The sequence below is a fragment of the Lethenteron reissneri genome, chromosome 50 (genome assembly GCF_015708825.2).
Source record: "Lethenteron reissneri isolate LAM-NWPU_2019-01 chromosome 50, ASM1570882v1, whole genome shotgun sequence".
Classification (NCBI taxonomy): domain Eukaryota; kingdom Metazoa; phylum Chordata; class Hyperoartia; order Petromyzontiformes; family Petromyzontidae; genus Lethenteron; species Lethenteron reissneri.
In genome coordinates this window covers 1,127,438-1,147,559 of record NC_083828.1, presented here as the reverse complement: position 1 = coordinate 1,147,559, position 20,122 = coordinate 1,127,438, and the positions used below count along the sequence as shown (strand labels likewise).

At 47.5% G+C, this 20,122-nt stretch overlaps 1 protein-coding gene across 1 annotated transcript; it reads right to left on the bottom strand.

Moving 5' to 3' along the window:
- Positions 1–279: 279 nt before the first annotated feature.
- LOC133355094 (ras-related protein Rab-8A-like) lies at positions 280–15,235 on the bottom strand. Its single transcript, XM_061572389.1, has 8 exons — positions 15,079–15,235; positions 9,411–9,471; positions 8,809–8,869; positions 7,841–7,918; positions 6,566–6,655; positions 5,816–5,881; positions 4,633–4,683; positions 280–2,693 (listed from the first exon to the last, which is right to left on the bottom strand). Exons 1-8 carry the CDS (start codon positions 15,200–15,202, stop codon positions 2,601–2,603), a joined length of 624 nt encoding a protein of 207 aa, XP_061428373.1. The 5' UTR covers positions 15,203–15,235; the 3' UTR covers positions 280–2,600.
- Positions 15,236–20,122: the final 4,887 nt, after the last annotated feature.

Here is a 20,122-nt window from a genome sequence, read left to right as displayed (position 1 = left end):
TCTGAAGCGACCACAAACATGCTTGGTCCCCCCCCCTCCCAAAAAAACCCCAACAGGTATGACCAAACTGGTGTAATACGGGGTTTCACGTGTCAGAGCCGACACGCTTCCCGCACGCGGGTCGTCTTAAGCCGGATGTGGAGATTACGCATGGCCGTTGTGAAGTCCTGGGATAATTAATGATACTTTGGGACGTCTTACTCGAAAATTGGTGAATGCACCACCACATTCTCCGTGACATAAATGTGCATGCTGGCCAAAATGTATGCGGTGAATATCAACAGTTGACATCAGTTTATTGGGAAGGGATACAAATCATGACTGTTGTAGCCCCTCCCAATGTCTTCATGGTTTATTCCCTTATTCATGCAAGTCCCCGATATATCATGGAGGCTTCATTACACACCAGACAAGTGACGATAAAACATGACCAGTGGGGTACAATGCTGCTGCTCGTGTATCGGGCGCGCGGTGGGAACGAGATAAATCCTCGCGACGCGACCCACACCGCTGGGCACGCTGTCAAATCATTCATCGCTTCTGCTTGTACCCAAACATGAGTTTCAAACAAAAAAAAACCCACACATTGCCCACAATATAAAAGCAGGTTTTCAATACACAACAATATATGCATACAGTATATTTTAGCGCTACGATATAAACTATGACAAGCAGCGTCGACAAACCATGAGTAACATTATCGCATTACTTAAAAGAGTTGGGCAGCTAAGGTTGGTGCTATGCAACCAGGTAAATGCATATTGTTATCCTGCTCCCCACATTTTTGCACTCCAACATGGGGTTGCTAACGGGTTATTGGGCATCTATAGTTATTATTTTGTAAGCACTGAGGAATACCACTTGTACAAAAAGCCTGGAACCCACATCGCCCCTACACGAGCCCCATGGCTAATACATTACCATGGCATTTACAAAGTGTTTGTGCTCACCACCGAATGAGGATTTCTCCCATCGCAGCACTCTATTTAAAACAGACATCTCTGAATATACCACCGGCCACCTAGAACTACGCATTCACATGCAATGCAGACGTATGCCATTAGGAACCCAACAGCCATCATTCATAAATGAACCCCAAACGTCTTAAGAACTAATTTAAGCGCATCAGCTGTTAATGCCGAGTAAGGAAAGAGTGAACTATGGGGAGAAAGTGTGAGGCGAGTGTTCGTCACAGCGGTTACTATCAAGCACCGCGAGAATGCCGTCGTGATTTCTCGGTGTCACTTCTCGAGATGGAACACTGGAATGCAAAATAATCACATTTTCAAATTCTGGCCATAGCGGCACAAAGAGTTGGGAGGCGTAAACGGTCAGGGAGAAAATTTTGGGGGAGAAGCGTGGGCCATGACACTCCCTCTTCTGCACAAAAACTGTCAAGAGTCACAGTCCAAAACGATGTTTTAACTAACTTCACAAGTGTATTGTTGTTTTTTGTCTCGAACCAATCAATTCCAGGAAACCACCTCGAGTGTGAAAATTTAGCTTTTCTCCAAAGATCTTGGAAAACTGGCGGCATATTTAATAAGTCAGCTCTCCGGGATGTCTGCGAGATCTTACAAAGGCAGCAGTTCATGCACACACGGAATGCTCCATCATGCGGCAAAGATGAAGAATGTAGTCTGTCTCTTTTAAAAACCATTGTACAGGCACACACAACGTTTCATACACGCTGTAAACTTGTAGACTTTAGGCACAGCAAATAAAATGTAAGGCAGATCAACATTCAAGTAACCATAACATGTACATCCAATTTGCAATGCAACACCATTTAATGCCTTTCAGATAGGGCTAATGCTGATATTTATATATAAGTGCTGATGACTCATCCTTATTACAAGAACATTTATCAAGCTGTAATAGGCCCTTAAACAGTGTGCAATGGGTGCAATATTTGTGATATTGATATTGTGGCTTATGAAAAAAATCCTTAAATGAAAAAAAGAATACTTTAGATGTCTGCATATGCCAAACTAGAAATATTGCTGTCAGTATAAGGGATAACTCATAAGTTATGATAGTTACTGTTTATACATTTTAAGAGCGTCGTGAAAATCACTTCAAACAACAGCCAACACCAACTGTGGGCGCTATGTACAAAGATTCACACGGAGACTCATGCAGCTCCTGCAGCCTCGCACCGTAATGCCACCGCAAAATAACGTCAACAACACCTGATCGAAGTGTAAGGTCCACAACTGTATGGCTTAATATATCTAGATGCGTCCACCCCTGTTCAAAGTCTCAATTAGAGTCTTCCCACAGATGACTGTCGGTGGCTGGAATGGAAGAACGTTAGGTACGAAATTAAGATGTTTGATTTCACCCCCCTCCCATCCTCAAACAGCCGATTTAATTAATGATCGATCTTGATGTCTCTTCCAGTAGTCGGGTGGCAGCAAGGTCCAGATCACCACGAGGCTCTCAATGCAGTGGGAAGTCCACGCTAAGGAAGGTGCTGGAAGACTGCCGAGATGCGGCTTCGTAGAGTTGTTGCTTAAATTTGTTTTTTTTATTCTCTCAGTGCCATTTGTTTGCTGTTGCCCCCCCCCCCATCCCCCGTGTCTTATAAATCGAGCAAGTCACAGGAGTGTGCATTTGAAAAAGCTGGACTTCTTTGGCTGTTGCGTTTGGTTCATCTGGAGCACACTGTTGTCTTGGTGAGAAATGCCCTCCTGTAAAACAAATAAAAATACAACGTTGTATTTGTGAAGCACCTGAACACGGCCTACATCTCAAGACAAAGTGCAGAATTTATTTTCGAGAGAGAGGCAGTCACAGCCATGGGCAGATGCGACGAGGAAGGTCTTAAAAGCCTGGACTCACAACAGGAGCAGGGAGTCCGCAGAAAGAATGGCAGGGGAATAGAGTTCCAAACTATGATAATAATTCAGAAAATGTGGTATTCAAGCCAATATTATTGCGCAGGGATATTTACAAAAGCATCGTGCTTCACGGACACAGTGTGCAATAGTTTAACGATGATGTTACTATGTGCGATCACATTTGAGTACTATGCTTTGTGGGTAATGTTTCAAATTATGCAAATTTGTACCATGATGCCGGCACACAATGGCCTACTCTTTTCACTGTAATCAGGAGATGTGCATTGAATTGTTAATAGACCTGCAGTATTAACCAGGGTGGTTTGCCGGATTCAAACTGTGAACTATGGGAGCAGCAGAGGAGAGTGATCATCCTCCCAATGAGCAAAGTTTGACTTTACATAGATGAGCACCGCATCAGCCAAACCGACACAATCCTGAGAAATCTAATACTGCAACTGTAAATTGTATTGCTTTACAAATACAAAATATAAACATATAGCCTTTTAACAGACTGATGGGATGAGTGTTGTATGAAGGCCAGCACAGCGCACGAAGGGGTGGGTGGCCAACATCAAGCCCAGCCACCTTTGTTTACACACCGCGCCAGGTACTAATTTGATGCCAAGTCAACCTCGGGGAGGCCGAGAAACAGTTCAGATAATCGTTAGTGGTGGTGGTGTTGGCCGTGAGCGGGAAACGAATGCGAATTTGCTGGGTTAAGTAGGACACAGGGCTAACCGCTACACTACCACTCCCCATATGTGCATTACAAAGAGTAGTTGATGCACCTCAAGCAAACCGTTTTTGTTGAATTTTCAGAGCTTAAATTTGCCGAAGAGCTAAAACATCTCATTCAATGTGGTTTATTTTTCGTGAATTGGTCACCGCTGCTCGGTAACCTACGACTCGCATACACTCGAGAACCCAGATTAACCACGGTGTGGATGAAACACAGAATCCAACCCAGGATCTCAGCTGTGCCCACTCAGTGACCTCACTGTTAACCCTTTCCGATGATGTACGTGTACGTCATCGGAAGAAAACTAAAATACCTTTATCAGTACCGAGGCTCCCATGCGGGAGGGCATGTGGCACAATTTAGCATCAGCTATCATAGAGTGTGGTCGCATACGTCTTTAAAATCAACGGTGCTATGCATCTCTAAATAAAATGAACACGAAGCGCTTGCGTGTTACGAGATTCAGCGGTGAATGGGGCCCACCCTGCAACGTGCAGATGTCTCGGAACGGGTTAAACAATCCTACCAAATTAGCGGGACAGCCATTATCCCATGTGCGGCGTGGTCAGTTACCCCTACACAGCAGGAATAACCGTTACCCTGCCACCCTCATTTAGAGCAGATGCAGCCAACCACGCACACGAGAGAAGATACATTGCAGCAAAGTCAACTATAAAGAAGGCATACATAGGTTATAGATTTAATGGTCTACCCAACAATTAATAGGTTCAAAATGCGTACTCAGACAGCGCCATGGATACCTTGCTGTGATGATTCAGATATTATAGATACAAATATGTCACATTTATAACACAGTAAATGTAAACGTATACACACTGACATTTATTTTAGAGATCTTCCACTCAACTATAGGTCACTGAAAAAACGTGTTTCTCAAACTCGTGACAACAGCATTTTGGCATCATAAATACTCTGCACTTCAAAAGTGACAGAATTTAACGTTAACAGTTCACAGTCGACGATGCAGAAGTGCAAAGGAGTTTGAATTTGCTTTCAAAGGCTTTGCTCACTGTGCACAGGACTTACAAATTTCTTGTCCATTTTTGCCTTGATGTCTCTTGCTAGGGTGAAAAAAGCCTGTCGGAAACACACAACAACAACAGCGGCATTGGCTCCGAGAGATCACCTTACCACATCTATACCACTCTGACATTTCTAAATATAATTATACACAAGTAGGGTTAGTTCATCTCCAAAGATACCCCCCCCCCCCCATGTCGCTTTACTCATCCTTTTTGGGGCAAGTGCTGTTACCAGGCACCTATGAAGGCCAATAATTTGCACGAGGGGGTGAGTGACCAGCATCACATCTGGCCGCCTTTGTCTCCCCGGTGGCGATGTTAATACACCTACACCATGTACTCATTTGAGGCTTGCCTCTTTTGTCTGTCTCAAATGAGTACATGGTGTAGGACCAGTTCAGATAATCGTCACTGGTGTTGGCCGTGAGCGGGACACGAACTCGGCTCGCCGGATTCGTAGCGCCTCAAGGCTCTTCTGCCACCCACGCTACCCTGAAGTCCCCGCAGCCCCATGCCACCCTCTGAGCTTGGTGGCTGCCCATCAAAGCACGATCCAGGCTCAACCCTGCTTAGCTTCCAAGATCTGATGAGATCATTCCACTCGAGGTGATTTGTTCATGGGGAATTGTAGAATACATCAGTAAATGTGTGACTTTGTTAAGAAAGTGAATAGTTTGCAAACCTCATACCAAGTTAATATCTTATAACACACCTCTCTGGTGTCTAACTGTACGGGGTCTGGTATGTGTGTGTGATGTCAATAAAAACAAGATGTTGACAACCCCAACACGCTGTGCTCTGCTACTAAAACGGTGACGTGGCCCAGCAGTTGTGCATTCGCCGTTTGTTGCCGAGATTGTAATGCGGCAGGCCAACACCCTGGGCTAATACTGTGGGTGGATTAACCAGAAATAAACGCGCCCTCAGCTTCGCAGCGGGCGGTAAAAGATCCCGTGACATGAATGGAAACTAGCAGGCCATCGTGTGCCGGTGCCATTGGTACAAATTTGCCGAATTATAAAAAACGACCGGCAAATGACTAATTTAATATTGCACGTGGCAACACCGCCCCCCTCCTCGCAGAATATATCCGTCTGTGAAACGGCACCCATAGCACCCATACGTAATAGCCCCAAGCTAAATGAATGGTGAAAGCTAATTTATAAATGAAACAAATGATTGCTTACCTCCTCCACATTTATGCTCGCTTTGGCACTTGTCTCCATGAACTTAATCCCATACTCCGAGGCAAACTGTGGTCAGAATGTAACACAGAATCAGAACCTTTTCTTCATCTTGGAGAAATCCGAAGAGTTATGATGCTCTTTTTCTCACACAAAGATTGACATTCAACCGACTTTCACAGAAAACAGGCTTTTGCAATCTAAAAAACATTTAAATACCACACGTATAATTTACTTTATCGCTTTTACTTGATCAGCAGTATGTCAATCCACTGCTGGAAGATGACCTCCCTGCACTGTACGGGCCGTGGAGGTTATTTGAGGATACTTCACCACGCTGGTCAGTGTGTCGGTGAAGGTGAGAAGCACAGGCGTGTAACCACACAAGTACAGCACAACAATCGATGTATTTCCTTATCCAGGAACGCCACCCCAAGTCGTAGGGCTCCCGTTGAGGAGAGTCCTGCTACACAGGGGTTTTCATTTTAATGTGTTTCAAGCCAATTAAGGCAGAGCGTGTTTATTACTCACGCAGCAGGAAACCGGAGCGCCCAGAGAAAATCCACGCACGTGGGGGGGGGGGGCAACACTCTTCAGTGCACCCACACGAGGGCGCATGGCAAGCTGCACGCCAGTCAGCGTAGTGCTACTTGCAGTGGCCGTCCCCACACCACCGTGGTGCGTCGCCAACGTTTAAGCGGCGAGGTGCGTGCGAGTGCCCAGATCAGGGCTGATATTTAAATTCGCTCTGACCTTCTCGCCCCTCTCTCGGGACACCTGCCGCCGGTCGTTCATGTCGCACTTGTTCCCTAGAATCATCCGCTCCACGTCGGCGGAGGCGTGCTGGAGAAGACAAAGAGGCGTGCGGAGTCATGGAGGTGACGTGGGCACAGTGGCAACACTCGTGCCTCGCAGCAATGGGTTCGCTTCCCACCTCGGGCGCCTTTCTAAACAGAGTTTACATTCTCCTCCCTGTTCTGCATCGGTTTTCTCCAGTCTCAATCAATCAATCAATCATTATTTTAAGTGCCAATATCCCCCTCAATAAGGTATACATCAGCGCACATGACAATGGAACGGGAACGGTAGAGGGGGCACGGAGCAGCAGGAATGGAATAAGAAGAAACAAGTTACGCCCTCAGCGGCTAACACCCGACTGAGATAAGTAAATTTGTTTTTCTGGTTTCTTCCCATAGTAAAAAAAAGAATCATATAATGTAACTGGTATTTGCTAACCATCCCAATGCCGGAAAAAAATACCTGCAACAGTATTAAACTGGGATTCCACGTAGCAACATCGCCCATTTCAGTAAAAAAACTAGGCAGGATCCTCCTGAGTCTTGAGACTCACTGAGGCTTTCCTGGGTACACAAGCGAAATAACACGAATACAAACTAGATGAGTGCACCAAGTTGGGATCCCCATAAATGCATTGCTAAGTGACTCCTATACAAGCACAACCTGCAGGCCTTTTGCCTACAGGTTGTGGGGGTTAAATGGCCGCACACACTTAGCCCACGCTAGTCAGTGCGAGTTGGTGAACGTGGGGGGAGCCCAAGCGGGAACATAGAAGTACAATGTCATGATGGATGTTGCTGTACGACCCTCTGCTGCTAACCACATGGTCCCAGGGCAGGGGCCTACATAATATAATTTGAAGAGTATTAAACATTTTTACGCACTTCCCCAGGCTCAACCCCATGTGGCTTCGGAGATCTGACGAGCTCGGGCGCATTGCGGGCGAGTGCGGTTGTGACATTCACTACCAACACAATGTACTTTCTTTAAAACGGTAACATCATCGTTCACGACAGATTGAGACCGTTTCTACAGTTGTGCATTGCTTCTGTAAGAAGCATAACACAAATCGATTTGTATGTGTAGAGTACAGTAGCAACTGAACCGTGAACATGTCATGCAATTTACTTAATTCTATTACAGCCTTTATAATCGCAACATCCAATGTCATTTTAAAAACGAGCTAAATACAAAAAATGCTTGCGTGCGATTGATCAGTGGTGTTGTTACCTCTTCGATATTTCGTATCCAGTTTTTAATGTTTTCAAACGACTTGTCGTTTGTGATGTCGTACACGAGCATAATTCCCTAAGCACAAAACACACAAACATTGTTAATGTACGCATGGCACTTAGAACGCATGATAAGAGGGTCTTGCCAAGCTTCCACAGTATTGGGCTATGATAATTGCTATGTACAAGCAATTCGTGGGGAATTTTTACAAAAAATTGCCAAAATTTGTATCGAGATACTGGCACATAACGGCCTACTCATGTGAACGACATGGCAGGATCTTTAACGTCAACTGTGAAGCAGACGATGCGTATTTTTTGCGTTTAAAACGCCCGCAGTAATAACCAGGTCTGCCCGTAAGACTCGAACCACAAACCTCTGTAACGAGCAGCGAGCGCACAACCGCTAGGCCGCGTCACGCCGCCCAAGGACGCTGATGATGCCGATCTTTAGAAATACACGGGAGTGCACAACACAGTCGGCTCAGTACTGAGTCGACAAGCTGCTGCCGTCACAGTCCTGTACAAACCAACCACTGCCCCACGAATCTTCGGGCCATGCTGTATGGATATGGAACTGCCTCCCCTGAACACATTGTCGGCGAAATTACCAATTCTGGTCTTCAGGCCTTCAAAGGCCGAGCACATGGAAATCTCCTAACTTCACCGCACGCCTTGTAGGGACTGAGTCTTTGAGCTGCAGTGAACCAATGATCATGCTGGTTAGATGTACTAATGTTTGATATGGCTGTTGTTCACAACTGCACCCAATAAAACTAAAATTGGAATACATTGACATTTAGTGTATCCTGTCTTGTGATCGACAGTGACCACCAGGAGCCATCGGCTCGTAGTGGGGAACCCCCAACTTCAAGTGCGGCCGAGCCGCTCCACGGCAGCGCGCAGCCAATTTCAATCTGCTCAGGCGTCGCATCATCAGTGAGAAAACCCGTAAGTCGCTCCTACCATGGCGCCCCTGTAGTACGCCGTCGTGATGGTCCTGAATCGCTCCTGACCAGCTGTGTCCCTGCAAATACGCGCGTCAAGAAAGCAGAAAACGGGGCCATCGTCATTGAGAAAGTGATACATCTTGAATAATGAACAAATAGAATTCTGTAAAAATTTTACAAGGTGTGAAGTGCAGTCAACTTGGTTTGACGAGAGGATAAAGACAAGCAAATTGCAAAAAAAAATTAAGATAAATATTAGAATTGCATCATGAACATAGTTTACATTTGACAGCATGTACAAATGTTAATACTGAATCGGTCACGGACTATTTTCTGCACACATCACACCGATTCAAATTTTTTTTCTGGGTCAGATCGCCGTGCGAGTTCAAATGCCAATGTGAGTGTACACCCTCCCTCACCAGACATGTACAAATAGAGTTGTCTCGTGGACAAACGTTCAAATTTACGGTTGCTTCAACACATCGGTATGTTGGAGAGCGATCCACCCATGCTTAAAATATTTGTCACGAAATACAACGTATTAAATATTAAATAAACACATCAAGCATTTATGACGCTAAGCAATTCATTTAAATTAGTCTCTGGTTTCCTCACCATATTTGAAGTTTGATTTTTTTGCCATCCAAGTCGACTGTTCTGATCTTGAAATCAATGCCTTGAAAAAGAAATGGCACATTTGTCAACTTACACATTGCCATGGTTCAGACACAATGCAGACATGACGCCACCCGTAGAAGCAAATTAATAAACAGTTACAGTAAAAGCCTCCATTATAGTGGGGCCATAAAAGCACACCCATCAAATAAGAGAACAGGTTGGTCAAGACCAAGCTGTCTGTATGAATTTTCCTGCATTCTTCGACTGAGTGCAGTAGTCGTTTACGCGTCCGCTTAGCAATGCTGCCAAACTACTGCCACGCTAAGCCGAAGAGTCCGTCCCGCTTTCATTCACGTAATCACCAAGAAATCCGGGCAGACGTGGGCCGATTCTGCGTGTAAACTAGCGCTGGGTAACACGAGCACCTAATCACCGCTCGACTGCACCTCGACATCGACACACACACACACACACAACGCCCAACCAGCAAGCGCGGCTTTCCCGAGTGAACACCTCACGGAGGTGTGGCCCCTGCCGTTAATTTGGAGCGTGTGTAATAGGGCGGCCTCCTCGTTTTATGCAAGCTCGCATATTTTACGCACCAAGGAATCAAGAACTGATGCCCAATGAGTTCAGCTCGGTGAGTCGTGAGTTTATTATAACTTGACAATTTATGTATACAGAACTTTTTTCGCACCGTACTAATCGGATGTGCGGACAATGTATCTCAACACTGCTTTTCCAGTCCAACAATTGCACATGTATAGAGCCCTTCTGCCAATCGTCTGCTCAATGAGGGACTTGTGGGTCACAGGGGTTATTCGATCATACTTCACCAAGCTGGTCCTTGTGGATAGGTGACGCGGAAGCGTAGAAGTACAGAAACAATGAATTTTTCTGCACTGAAATCATCATAGCACTGCCCTGTACTATACACCACATATCACCGAAGTCAATGACAACCTATTTGTGTGAGTCAACCCTGCGTAGATTATCTGATGAGACCAGGTGCTACCGAGATAGTCTTAGGTCCAACACATACATCTACTTATTTAAACGTGAATTTGTGGGTAAAACTCCTTCGGTGTATTAACTTTAAACATAAATAGCTCTACGAACTCACGCGATACACTGTACAAACATTTCGACAGCTGTCTCGGTCAGGCTGACAAACTTGAATGAAGTCAGAGAAGTCAAACTGAGAAGTTGTGAACGCGACAAACGGAATGTTAAATAACTATAAATAAATAAACCATACACGATGGCGTTGTTCCCCGTCACAATTGCCTCCAGCAGAGCGCTATCGTGCCGGGCCACATCCCATGGAGCGGTGACCCAGCCGGAGTTCACGCTGACCGAAGCAAGTCGCGGAAACACGACAACAACACTTCATCAACTGATGCATTGTGGATACCCGATGGGCAAAAAAAATTAAACGCAAAACCCACGTTTGTGTAAAACGTAAAACCTCTCCTTCCACCCGTGGGTTTCGGCACGGCACTCCTTTGCTGCCCCGCCGTGCGTTGACACTAAACGCTTCACTAAAAATACTTGAGGAGTTGGTGAAACAAGCCAAGGCAGAATCATCATGAGCACAAGACTTGAGACTCGAATGACAACACAGTACGTACTTTGCATATCCGACCATCACACAACAACCCTGACCTAATTAACCACCTGCGCCCAGTGCAGTAAGTTGCGCAAGGTGTAACTGTGCTTCTCTTATGGGTGTTGATAAGTCTATTTCACACGGTCATGTTCTACTTAATATTGTGTACATTCACTCACTACTGAAGCACAATCAAGCATTGTCCCATGTTTGAAGAAGTTTGCACTATTTGTGTCCAGTGACCAATTTGTGAATGAAGGAGTAAACCATCTCTTTCTACAGGTGTTCAAATATCCGACCATTTCACGTATCCGCCTATACCTAAGGCCCCACCGAGTCTTCTATGCGTAATCTACAAGACAAACTGGCTCCCCTGTTTCTGCCAGAATAATCATTCAAAGGTGCTTTATAAAAGTATTACAGTATTATAAACTCGCACACTACCTGTAATGAAACAGCAGTGGAGAGAAATTGTAACTTGCAAGCTCAACTTAACGCCACAAAAATGTTACAAGAAAACATTTGAAACCTAATCAAATGAGCATTGGGGAGACCCTCATCTCTTGTTTACAGCCCTGAGATAATAGCGGAAATTCCACATTGCCCTGGCGAGGGAGTAAACCATAAAACAACCATCACCAGCCACGGTCAATCCACTGCTGCATGGGACACCCCAAAATGACTGCTCTATGTCGTGATCATGCAATGTCACAAATCCACTGTTCATGATTAAAGACTACACAACTAAATATTATACTCCTGTTGTAAAACACTTGTGTATTATTGGTGTTTTAAGGCATCCAGTGTAATATTTATAAATGTTACCAACGAATGAAACCTGAGAAAATGTGTTAGTAGTCTCGTTTAGACATCGAAAAACCGACACCTTACTGGTGACCCTAAACTTTTCTGTAAATCAATAAAAATCTATTGAAGGTAAAGTCGAGGACAGTGGTCTCCTGTCAAGGCGTTTACTCAATGATACCAGCTTGGCTGCTGCTACCAACATCATGAATGTGAAACTCCAACTTCCCGTATGCAGGTCATATCTTCAGAAAAACCTGCGGATCAAATACCCCTTTCTGCGAGGTCCCCCTGTGAGTAGTTTGCCCAAGACCCCCCCCCCCTCACCACTGCTCCCATATTTATTTTAGGTGAATCTCTGCCTCGGACGGTCGGAGGCTGATATGCTATTTACATTGCAAAGCTCATTCGTGGGTGGCGCCGATGATCTCTCTTGCCTTTGCCCTTCAATGTGTGGCACAAACCTCATTGGTGAACCCATCTCTCATATTTGTAACCTCTCCATCCAGGATTCTTTGGTGCCCAAGGAATATAAAACTGATTGTGTGTCGTGTTCCTAAAGGAGGTGCCACTGGAGACACAAATAACTGCTGAGCGATTTTGATGTCATCCTATTGTGATCAAAATGTTCAAAAAGCTACTAAAATACAATATACTGGCTTATCCAAAGGGAATCAGGCTTTAGCAAAAAATTCAGCACAACACCGGCGGTGATAGACACTCCTGAATTTATTTTCAACATCCTGGATAATAAACACCACATTGACTTACTCTGAATGCAACTAGACGATTTAAAACGTTTTAACCCCTGCAAGATTAAACTATTGGCGTTGTCTAGAAAACGGTCAATTAACGTCCCCACTTCGAAATGTATGGCGCTCAACTTTCAACAAACTGAACTTGTCGACAAATTTATATACCTAGGTGTCATCCTCGATCACAAGCTATTTATTTGCAAACAAATAAATGTGAAAATTGACTTCCTGTACAGAAATAAACTGTGCAATCCACCCAAACTACAATTATATATTGGTAGTGCACTATACTCTCAATCTTGAACTACTGTGATATTATTTACAGACTTGGTGTTGGCCGAGCGGTAAAAGTCTGGTTCCATTTTCCCACTCCGCACTCCGTTTTGCCCTCGATGCTCCCATACAGAATCCATCACCACTGAACTTTAAACGAGCTCCCCTTGATCTACGCAGGGAAAGGCATTGGGCCATCTTCATCCTCAAAGTCACTAAACACAAAAAGCAGTTCTAAAGAAATGAGCATCCGAAAGCGCGCGATGCAGTGCCCGTCTTTGTAAGGACGGATACTGCATCGCGCACTTTCAGATGCGCTTGTGTGGCCGTCTGGAACGCTCTTCTTCCGATATTACTAAAGCCACTGGAGCTATGCACTTTTAAAATCTATATCGAAAGCGAATTCCTTTAGAACTGCTGTTTGTGTTGAATTTCTTGTCCTTCCCCCCGCACCTCCGATTAGGACCACTGGCTACGTACGATGCAAATGAAGTTCAACGCACGTAAAAAGTGTTACAGAAATTCAGAATAAAGGTTTTTGGGTTAGATCGCGTAAGTATAAATGTGTCAAAACCCTCCACCACCCGATACGGCAAACCAATAAGGGATTTGTCACGTAAACAAAACGTCAAATAGTTACTTCAGCCCACACAATACCTTTTCGTACGAGCTGGTGGTACCACATTGTCGCACGACCGTGCCATTCGGAAGTTGACCATGTACAACATTGTGTTCGTTGTTTCTTGTTGTTGCTTGAACAATGCGTCTATTGTGTAACCAGGTTCTCGTCGGAAATGGGCATTCATTATTGCCCAGTGGGATTTTCCCCGTGCCACAATAAATCAAACCAAACCGATCAGGAAGAGGATAAACACTTCAGACTTAAACTCAGGGGATGAGGGGCTGCGTCACACGATTGCCTCCTTTAAGTCACGGGTGGCCGAGCGGGCCACAGGAGGACCGAACCTGCCAAGCGGCCAGGAACAAACAGCACTGTGCATCTTGTAAGAGACGAAAGTTGCTACGTTTATATTAATAAATAAAAAAATCTGTCATTTAATGAACATGCTAAAAAGATACGACGGGAGGGAACAATCTAAAAACAGTGGCAGTCTACAAAGGGCTCACATCGGCACCCCCTCTACCCCAACTTTCACGTCAATCTTGTTCCGCTCATTCGCCAAGCTTCAAACTCTCGCCGGACACGCTTGCCGGGCAGCACCACAGCCTCGGCGCGTGTCCGCTGCCTGCACGGAGATAACATCCGAGTTGGGTTGTTTATGTCGTGTCTGGGGGGCCTGTATCCACTTTCGCTAGAACACCGCTTCACCCGGACCGCGCCTGATTCTCGTCGGATCTCGGAAGCCACCACCGGGCAAGGGTTGAGGCTCCTCGGACAGCCCTAGCGAAGACCGACCAGCAGCAGCAGGCAGCATGCACAACAAGCAGGCAGCATGCACAACAAGCAGGCAGCATGCACAACAAGCAGGCAGCATGCACAACAAGCAGGCAGCATGCACAACAAGCAGGCAGCAGGCACAACAAGCAGGCAGCATGCACAACAAGCAGGCAGCATGCACAACAGGCAGGCAGCATGCACAACAAGCAGGCAGCAGGCACAACAAGCAGGCAGCATGCACAACAAGCAGGCAGCATGCACAACAGGCAGGCAGCATGCACAACAGGCAGGCAGCATGCACAACAAGCAGGCCGCCCGTGGGCTTGGCGGTGACAGCGAGGCACAAGAAGAAGAAGCAGCCGCCTTCCCCGACGGTGCCCGAAGCGTCACGCGTCGAAGCTTCTCGCCGTCAACTTTCGAGGCGGCGCCGAGCGGCGCACCGGGGTATGACGTTGTCCACGTGCGAGGTTGTCCACGTGCGAGGAATGTAACAAGGTGGCTGTACAAGTAATATAACGAATCAAGAAGGAGTATGATAATAATGATGATGATGATAACGTTGTACACGTACGAGGTTGTGGACGTCCGCTTCGCCCACCGGGCACGCCCTGCCGGCCACTGTCGGCCGCCTCTCGTTAACCAACGAGTTGCCAAAGCTGCCGCCGTCAACAACCGCGGCACCGACACGGCCACAACAACAAACGCCACTCGCCACCGAGTGGTGGTGACGACACCACGGCGCTTGTGCCAGGCTAGGTGCACCTTGAGACCGAGACGGCCCGCGCTCGCGCGCACAGATACGCTTCTCCGTTCTCGGCGTCTCACCGATGGTGGAGATGAAGGTGGAGTTGAAGGCGTCCTCGGAGAACCTGAAGAGCACGCACGTCTTGCCCACGCCGCTGTCTCCGATGAGCAGAAGTTTGAACAAGTAGTCGTACGCCTTCGCCATCTTTGCTCCGCAGTGACGTCACCGGCGCGGGTCGTGACGTCATTTCACTGACGACGAACAGGGGGGAGGGGTGGTCGGAGCCGCGAGGTGACCTCATCGCAGCGTTTCGTGACGTCATTTTTACTGAAAGATTGAGACGGACGCCGCGGCGTGGCGTCATTAAAAGAGATGTGACGTCATGTTGCTGGTCACAACAACATTTCAAATATTAGGTCAATGACAATGTGTGGCCTGAAAAGTCGACAATAGGCGACATTTCAGGCAATTACCCTTCTCCAGGATAAATATAAATTCTGATATGTTAACATGTCTCGCGAGATGACATCATCAAAGGATCCGTGACGCAATTTACTGAACACAGAGACGTCAAATAATCCGTCAATTCGTCCGCACGTCACTGACGACGAGTATCCGTGAGAAGGGTCCGTGACGTCATCGTGATGTTAACAGGTTTTCCGAACGCGGGACACGTCACCGCCTGGCACGTGACGCGTGACGCGTCTCGACGAATGCCACGCGCGTCACGTGACGTGAGGTGGGGGGGGTCTGACGTTTCGCAGCGGCCACCTCGTTCAGGCACAACGTGGCTTCAGTGGCGTTGTGGAGAGGATTGTACGAAATGAGTTGTCATCTTTGCAGTAAATATGAAATTTTCAAGCGAAAAGCAGACAGTGACGTCATATTCACGTAGACATTTTGATTGACGGTTATATCCCTTGTTCATCATGACGTCATTTCCTTCTATGTCTCAACAGCGTGACGGAGTTCGCGTGACATGAGGGTTTCTGGCTTTTTAATGAGGGTTAAGTTATATTCTTTGGGTCTTTCGGTAAAGTCTCGTAGATAAGTTCAAAGAAAATAACAAAAACTATGGTCGACCGCTTGTGTTGCGATCGAAACGTCGTAGTTTTTGTTATTCTATTTCAACCTATCCACGTCACTTTACCGAAAGAGTGAAATTCTCGGTGAGGAGGGAGGAGCCGCCTCCCTCCCCCACCCCATGCGGAGTGACGTCACCGCTCATGAATATTAATGAGGGGAGGGGTGCGGCATGTGGAGTGACGTCACCGCTCATGAATATTAATGAGGGGAGGGGTGCGGCATGCGGAGTGACGTCACCGCTCATGATTATTAATGAGGGGAGGGGTGCGGCATGTGGAGTGACGTCACCGCTCATGAATATTAATGAGGGGAGGGGTGCGGCATGTGGAGTGACGTCACCGCTCATGATTATTAATGAGGGGAGGGGTGCGGCATGCGGAGTGACGTCACCGCTCATGGTTATTAATGAGGGGAGGGGTGCGGCATGTGGAGTGACGTCACCGCTCATGGTTATTAATGAGGGGAGGGTGCGGCATGTGGAGTGCGTGACGTGTGTTAGTGTACATTTCCACGCGGGCATGAATATTAATAATGGGGGGAGGGGACTCTTTTGCAGTGACGTCACGCACCGATGTAGCACTGTGCTGCGTTGATAAATTTTTTACCGTCACTTTCTGTAAAGAACGTCAGATTTGAAGCGACTTTGCGTCATAAATTATTTAATTCAGCTCGACCTGCGTTAGTGTAAAAATCCATACATTCATGAATATTAATGAGGGGGGGGGTGGGCCTCATGTGGAGTGACGTCACGCGCGGGACGGACAGACATTTCTGGGTGATTATAGTAGGTAATGAGGAAAACATTGAATGGATGTCAAGGAAGAATTCCCCAAGACAGACAAAGAGGCAAGCCTCAAATGAGTAACTGGTGTGATGTGCAAACATCACCACTGGGGAGACAAAGGCGGCCGGGCGCGATGCTGGCCACCCACCCCCTCGTGTGCCGTGCCGGCCTTCATAGATGCTCGCCCACAGCGCTTTCCCCAACAGTCTGTTGAGGCTATACGGGGGATCTTTGTTTTTTGGAGGGTGGGGGGGGGGAATTATCGAACAAAGATGTCGCGAATGAGACAGTGAGTGATGATCATGATGAGAGGAGAGAAAGGAAGAGAGGGAGAACAGAGGAGCAAGCAGGCGTGAGTCGCACGGAGGAGCGGAGTCTGTTTTCACAGGGGGCGGGGAGTGGGAGTGGCCTCGCACGTGTCACGTGGTTTACGGGATGCTTGAGCTGATGGAGACAGATCACGCAGCACGCACTCGCACCCCCCCCCACTCGCACCCCCCCCCCCCACTCACTCGCACCCCCCACCCACTCGCACCCCCCCCCCCACTCACTCGCACCCCCCACTCACTCGCACCCCCCCCACTCACTCGCACCCCCCCCCCACTCACTCGCACCCCCCACTCACTCGCACCCCCCCCACTCACTCGCACCCACCCACTCACTCGCACCCCCCACTCACTCGCACCCCCCCACCCACTCGCACCCCCCCCCACTCACTCGCACCCTCCACCCACTCGCACCCCCACCCACTCGCACCCCCCCACTCACTCGCACCCCCCCCCACTCACTCGCACCCCTGTTGTATACTAACCCTTCTTCCAAAATTGAGATTAATAATATTTGATGATATTTTTATATATTATCTTTTTACTTGTTTTTTTAATGAATGATACACACCAAAGCGCAGCAAACTGCAAAACACCAGGTGTTGTTAAGTAATGAACTGGAGGAGGGCTAGGATGGCAGAATTTGCAACCTTGCTTCAAGGAAAGATAAGGCCTGATGAACGGGCACATGTCACCCGTGCAGGCGGCAGAGACAGTGGGAGTGTCAGCCAGACATAGTTAAGGCAAAAAGCCCAACCATCCTGCATGGTTTTAAAGTAACGTCAAAATTCGAAATTCAACAACAGAGTAGGCTAAAGTATCGATCCTCGCGCTCGCTCAAATTGGAGACCAGGCTGCGAGCTACATCAATGAACCATTGCCCATTTGCTAATCCAATACTGAATGTTAATATTACTGAAGTCAAAACGAATTCTATGACCTCAGCACATGGGCAAATAATAGGGCAGTGTCGACTCAAAGGCAATGGAAGAAAACAGAGGCGCCTTTGTCTAAATCACAACCACAGAAAGCCAGGAATCATCACTGATTGTGTGTTTAGGGATTCCGAGCTAGTTGGAACACGTGCACACAGGGGGGAGGTAGAAGTACGCCTTGTCCTCCTGCAGCTGAGGGAGCAAAGATACACCCAAGAAGGCCAAGAAATTAAATTAAGTGGGTCAGCTCAAGGCTGTGTGCACAGGGGAGGGAGCTGATTTAAACAACCCTGCACGTCTGAACGTGAGGGGGCCCTGGACCTGAAATTAAGAATAACACTCCCAGAGCAGAAGGTGATGGCCACGGTGAGACGAGAATAAGAGGGTTGTATATCTCTCAAGGATGCAGACCCAGCTGAACAACAAGGCTGCGGGGGTCACCAGAAGTTCGCGTTCGCCTAGTTAAGACAAAAAGCTCAATCATTCTGTATTGCTATTAAAGTAACGTTAAAGTCGGAATTTAACAACAGGGTAGGCTAAAGTTTGATATTCACACCCACTCCAATTAAACCAGGTCACAAGTTACGCCTACTGAACCATCACCATCATTAAGTCAATATGAAATGGTATTTCCATACTTTAATACTTTCTATACAACTCGACCCGAAGCATATGCATGAAAAGACAAAAGTAAAACTTATGAAAAGCCAGGATAACGGGATGAATCACCACCAGGTCGAATATAAATACATAATAAAAAACGATGTTAAACCCAGGGTCGGAGAGAAAGGGAGATCCCGGCCGTCTTTGTATCTCCGCAGCGCGGGATAGGAGTGTGTATACGCTCGGGGAAACACCTCCACTTGAGTCAAGCACCACGATGGGAAACGACAGACCTTAGGTTACATACAGAATCATAACTGTGAAATAGTAAGGGACAAATGTTAACTTAAAACTTCTTAACCATTTCTTTGTGCGCCGGGTCGGAGAGAGTGTTGCCCCTCCCTCCAGGTGGTGCAACACGAACAAAGACGCCTATGAGACGATTTGTAACGTCTGTGTTTTGGGTTCATGAAGAAGGCCAGACAAGAGATAATATTGCACCCAGACAGAGAGACGACCTCGAGGCAATTTGTAACATCTGATTGTTTGCTCGTGGGTTTTATGGAGGGAGTGTGACAACGGAATATTCAGTGGGTGATGCACACAAGGACATACGGACATACGGACACACACATGGACACAGCTGCCTACGGACAAATCCTGACAGCAAAAATCGAAAGAAGCCCCGCCTTGTGGGCGGGATCCAGGGGGATTTTTCGGCATAAAGGAAAGGATCCTGAGCATTGGAAACCGGTGCGACCAGCGGGTCGGCTCACGTGGGGAGTGCGACCAGCGGGTCGGCTCACGGGGGGGGGGTGCGACCAGCGGGTCGGCTCAGGAGCGAGCTCGACCGGGAGGGTCGGCTCAGGAGCGAGTGCGACCAGCGGGTCGGCTCGACTCATCTTCAGCTCGTCTGGGACTCAGCCGAGTTCGATCGGCTTACCAAAGCCGGCTCTCGGGGCTCGACTCAAGCGGCTCCCCATCTCCTCTGCAGGCGGGCAAGACCCGCTTGACAGCTCAACTCGGCCTGCGTGGGTCAACCTCTGCCGAGTCGGAGGTCTCTGCTGCCGCCGGAGTGGTGAGGGTCGCGGTTTGGCGACGAGGCTCCGTGCACACGACGACCCAACACTGCACGCTGCGAGCGAGTTGTGGGCGCCACCTACCGACCGGGTTCCGAACTGCGACAGCGTATCAACGGGCATCCGAACCAGTTCACCACGGTGACAGGGGAGCGACTGATACGTATGACGCGCACCGCCCCCTCACCACACGACCACCAGGCGTCTGTTTGACATAAAGAATCGACTCCGAACACTGACTATTCAAGACAACTCTTACCACTCAAACACACTCGAACCCATAAGCCATCTGTGGCTGGGAAGGCATCACA

Excerpts from the sequence above, each read along its gene's own strand:
- LOC133355094 (XM_061572389.1), bottom strand. The coding sequence starts at position 15,202 with ATGGCGAAGGCGTACGACTACTTGTTCAAACTTCTGCTCATCGGAGAC. Across the intron at positions 9,472-15,078 it reads CACCTTCATCTCCACCATCG|GCATTGATTTCAAGATCAGA; the intron begins GTGAGACGCCGA and ends TTCTTTTTCAAG. Across the intron at positions 8,870-9,410 it reads AAAATCAAACTTCAAATATG|GGACACAGCTGGTCAGGAGC; the intron begins GTGAGGAAACCA and ends GCGTATTTGCAG.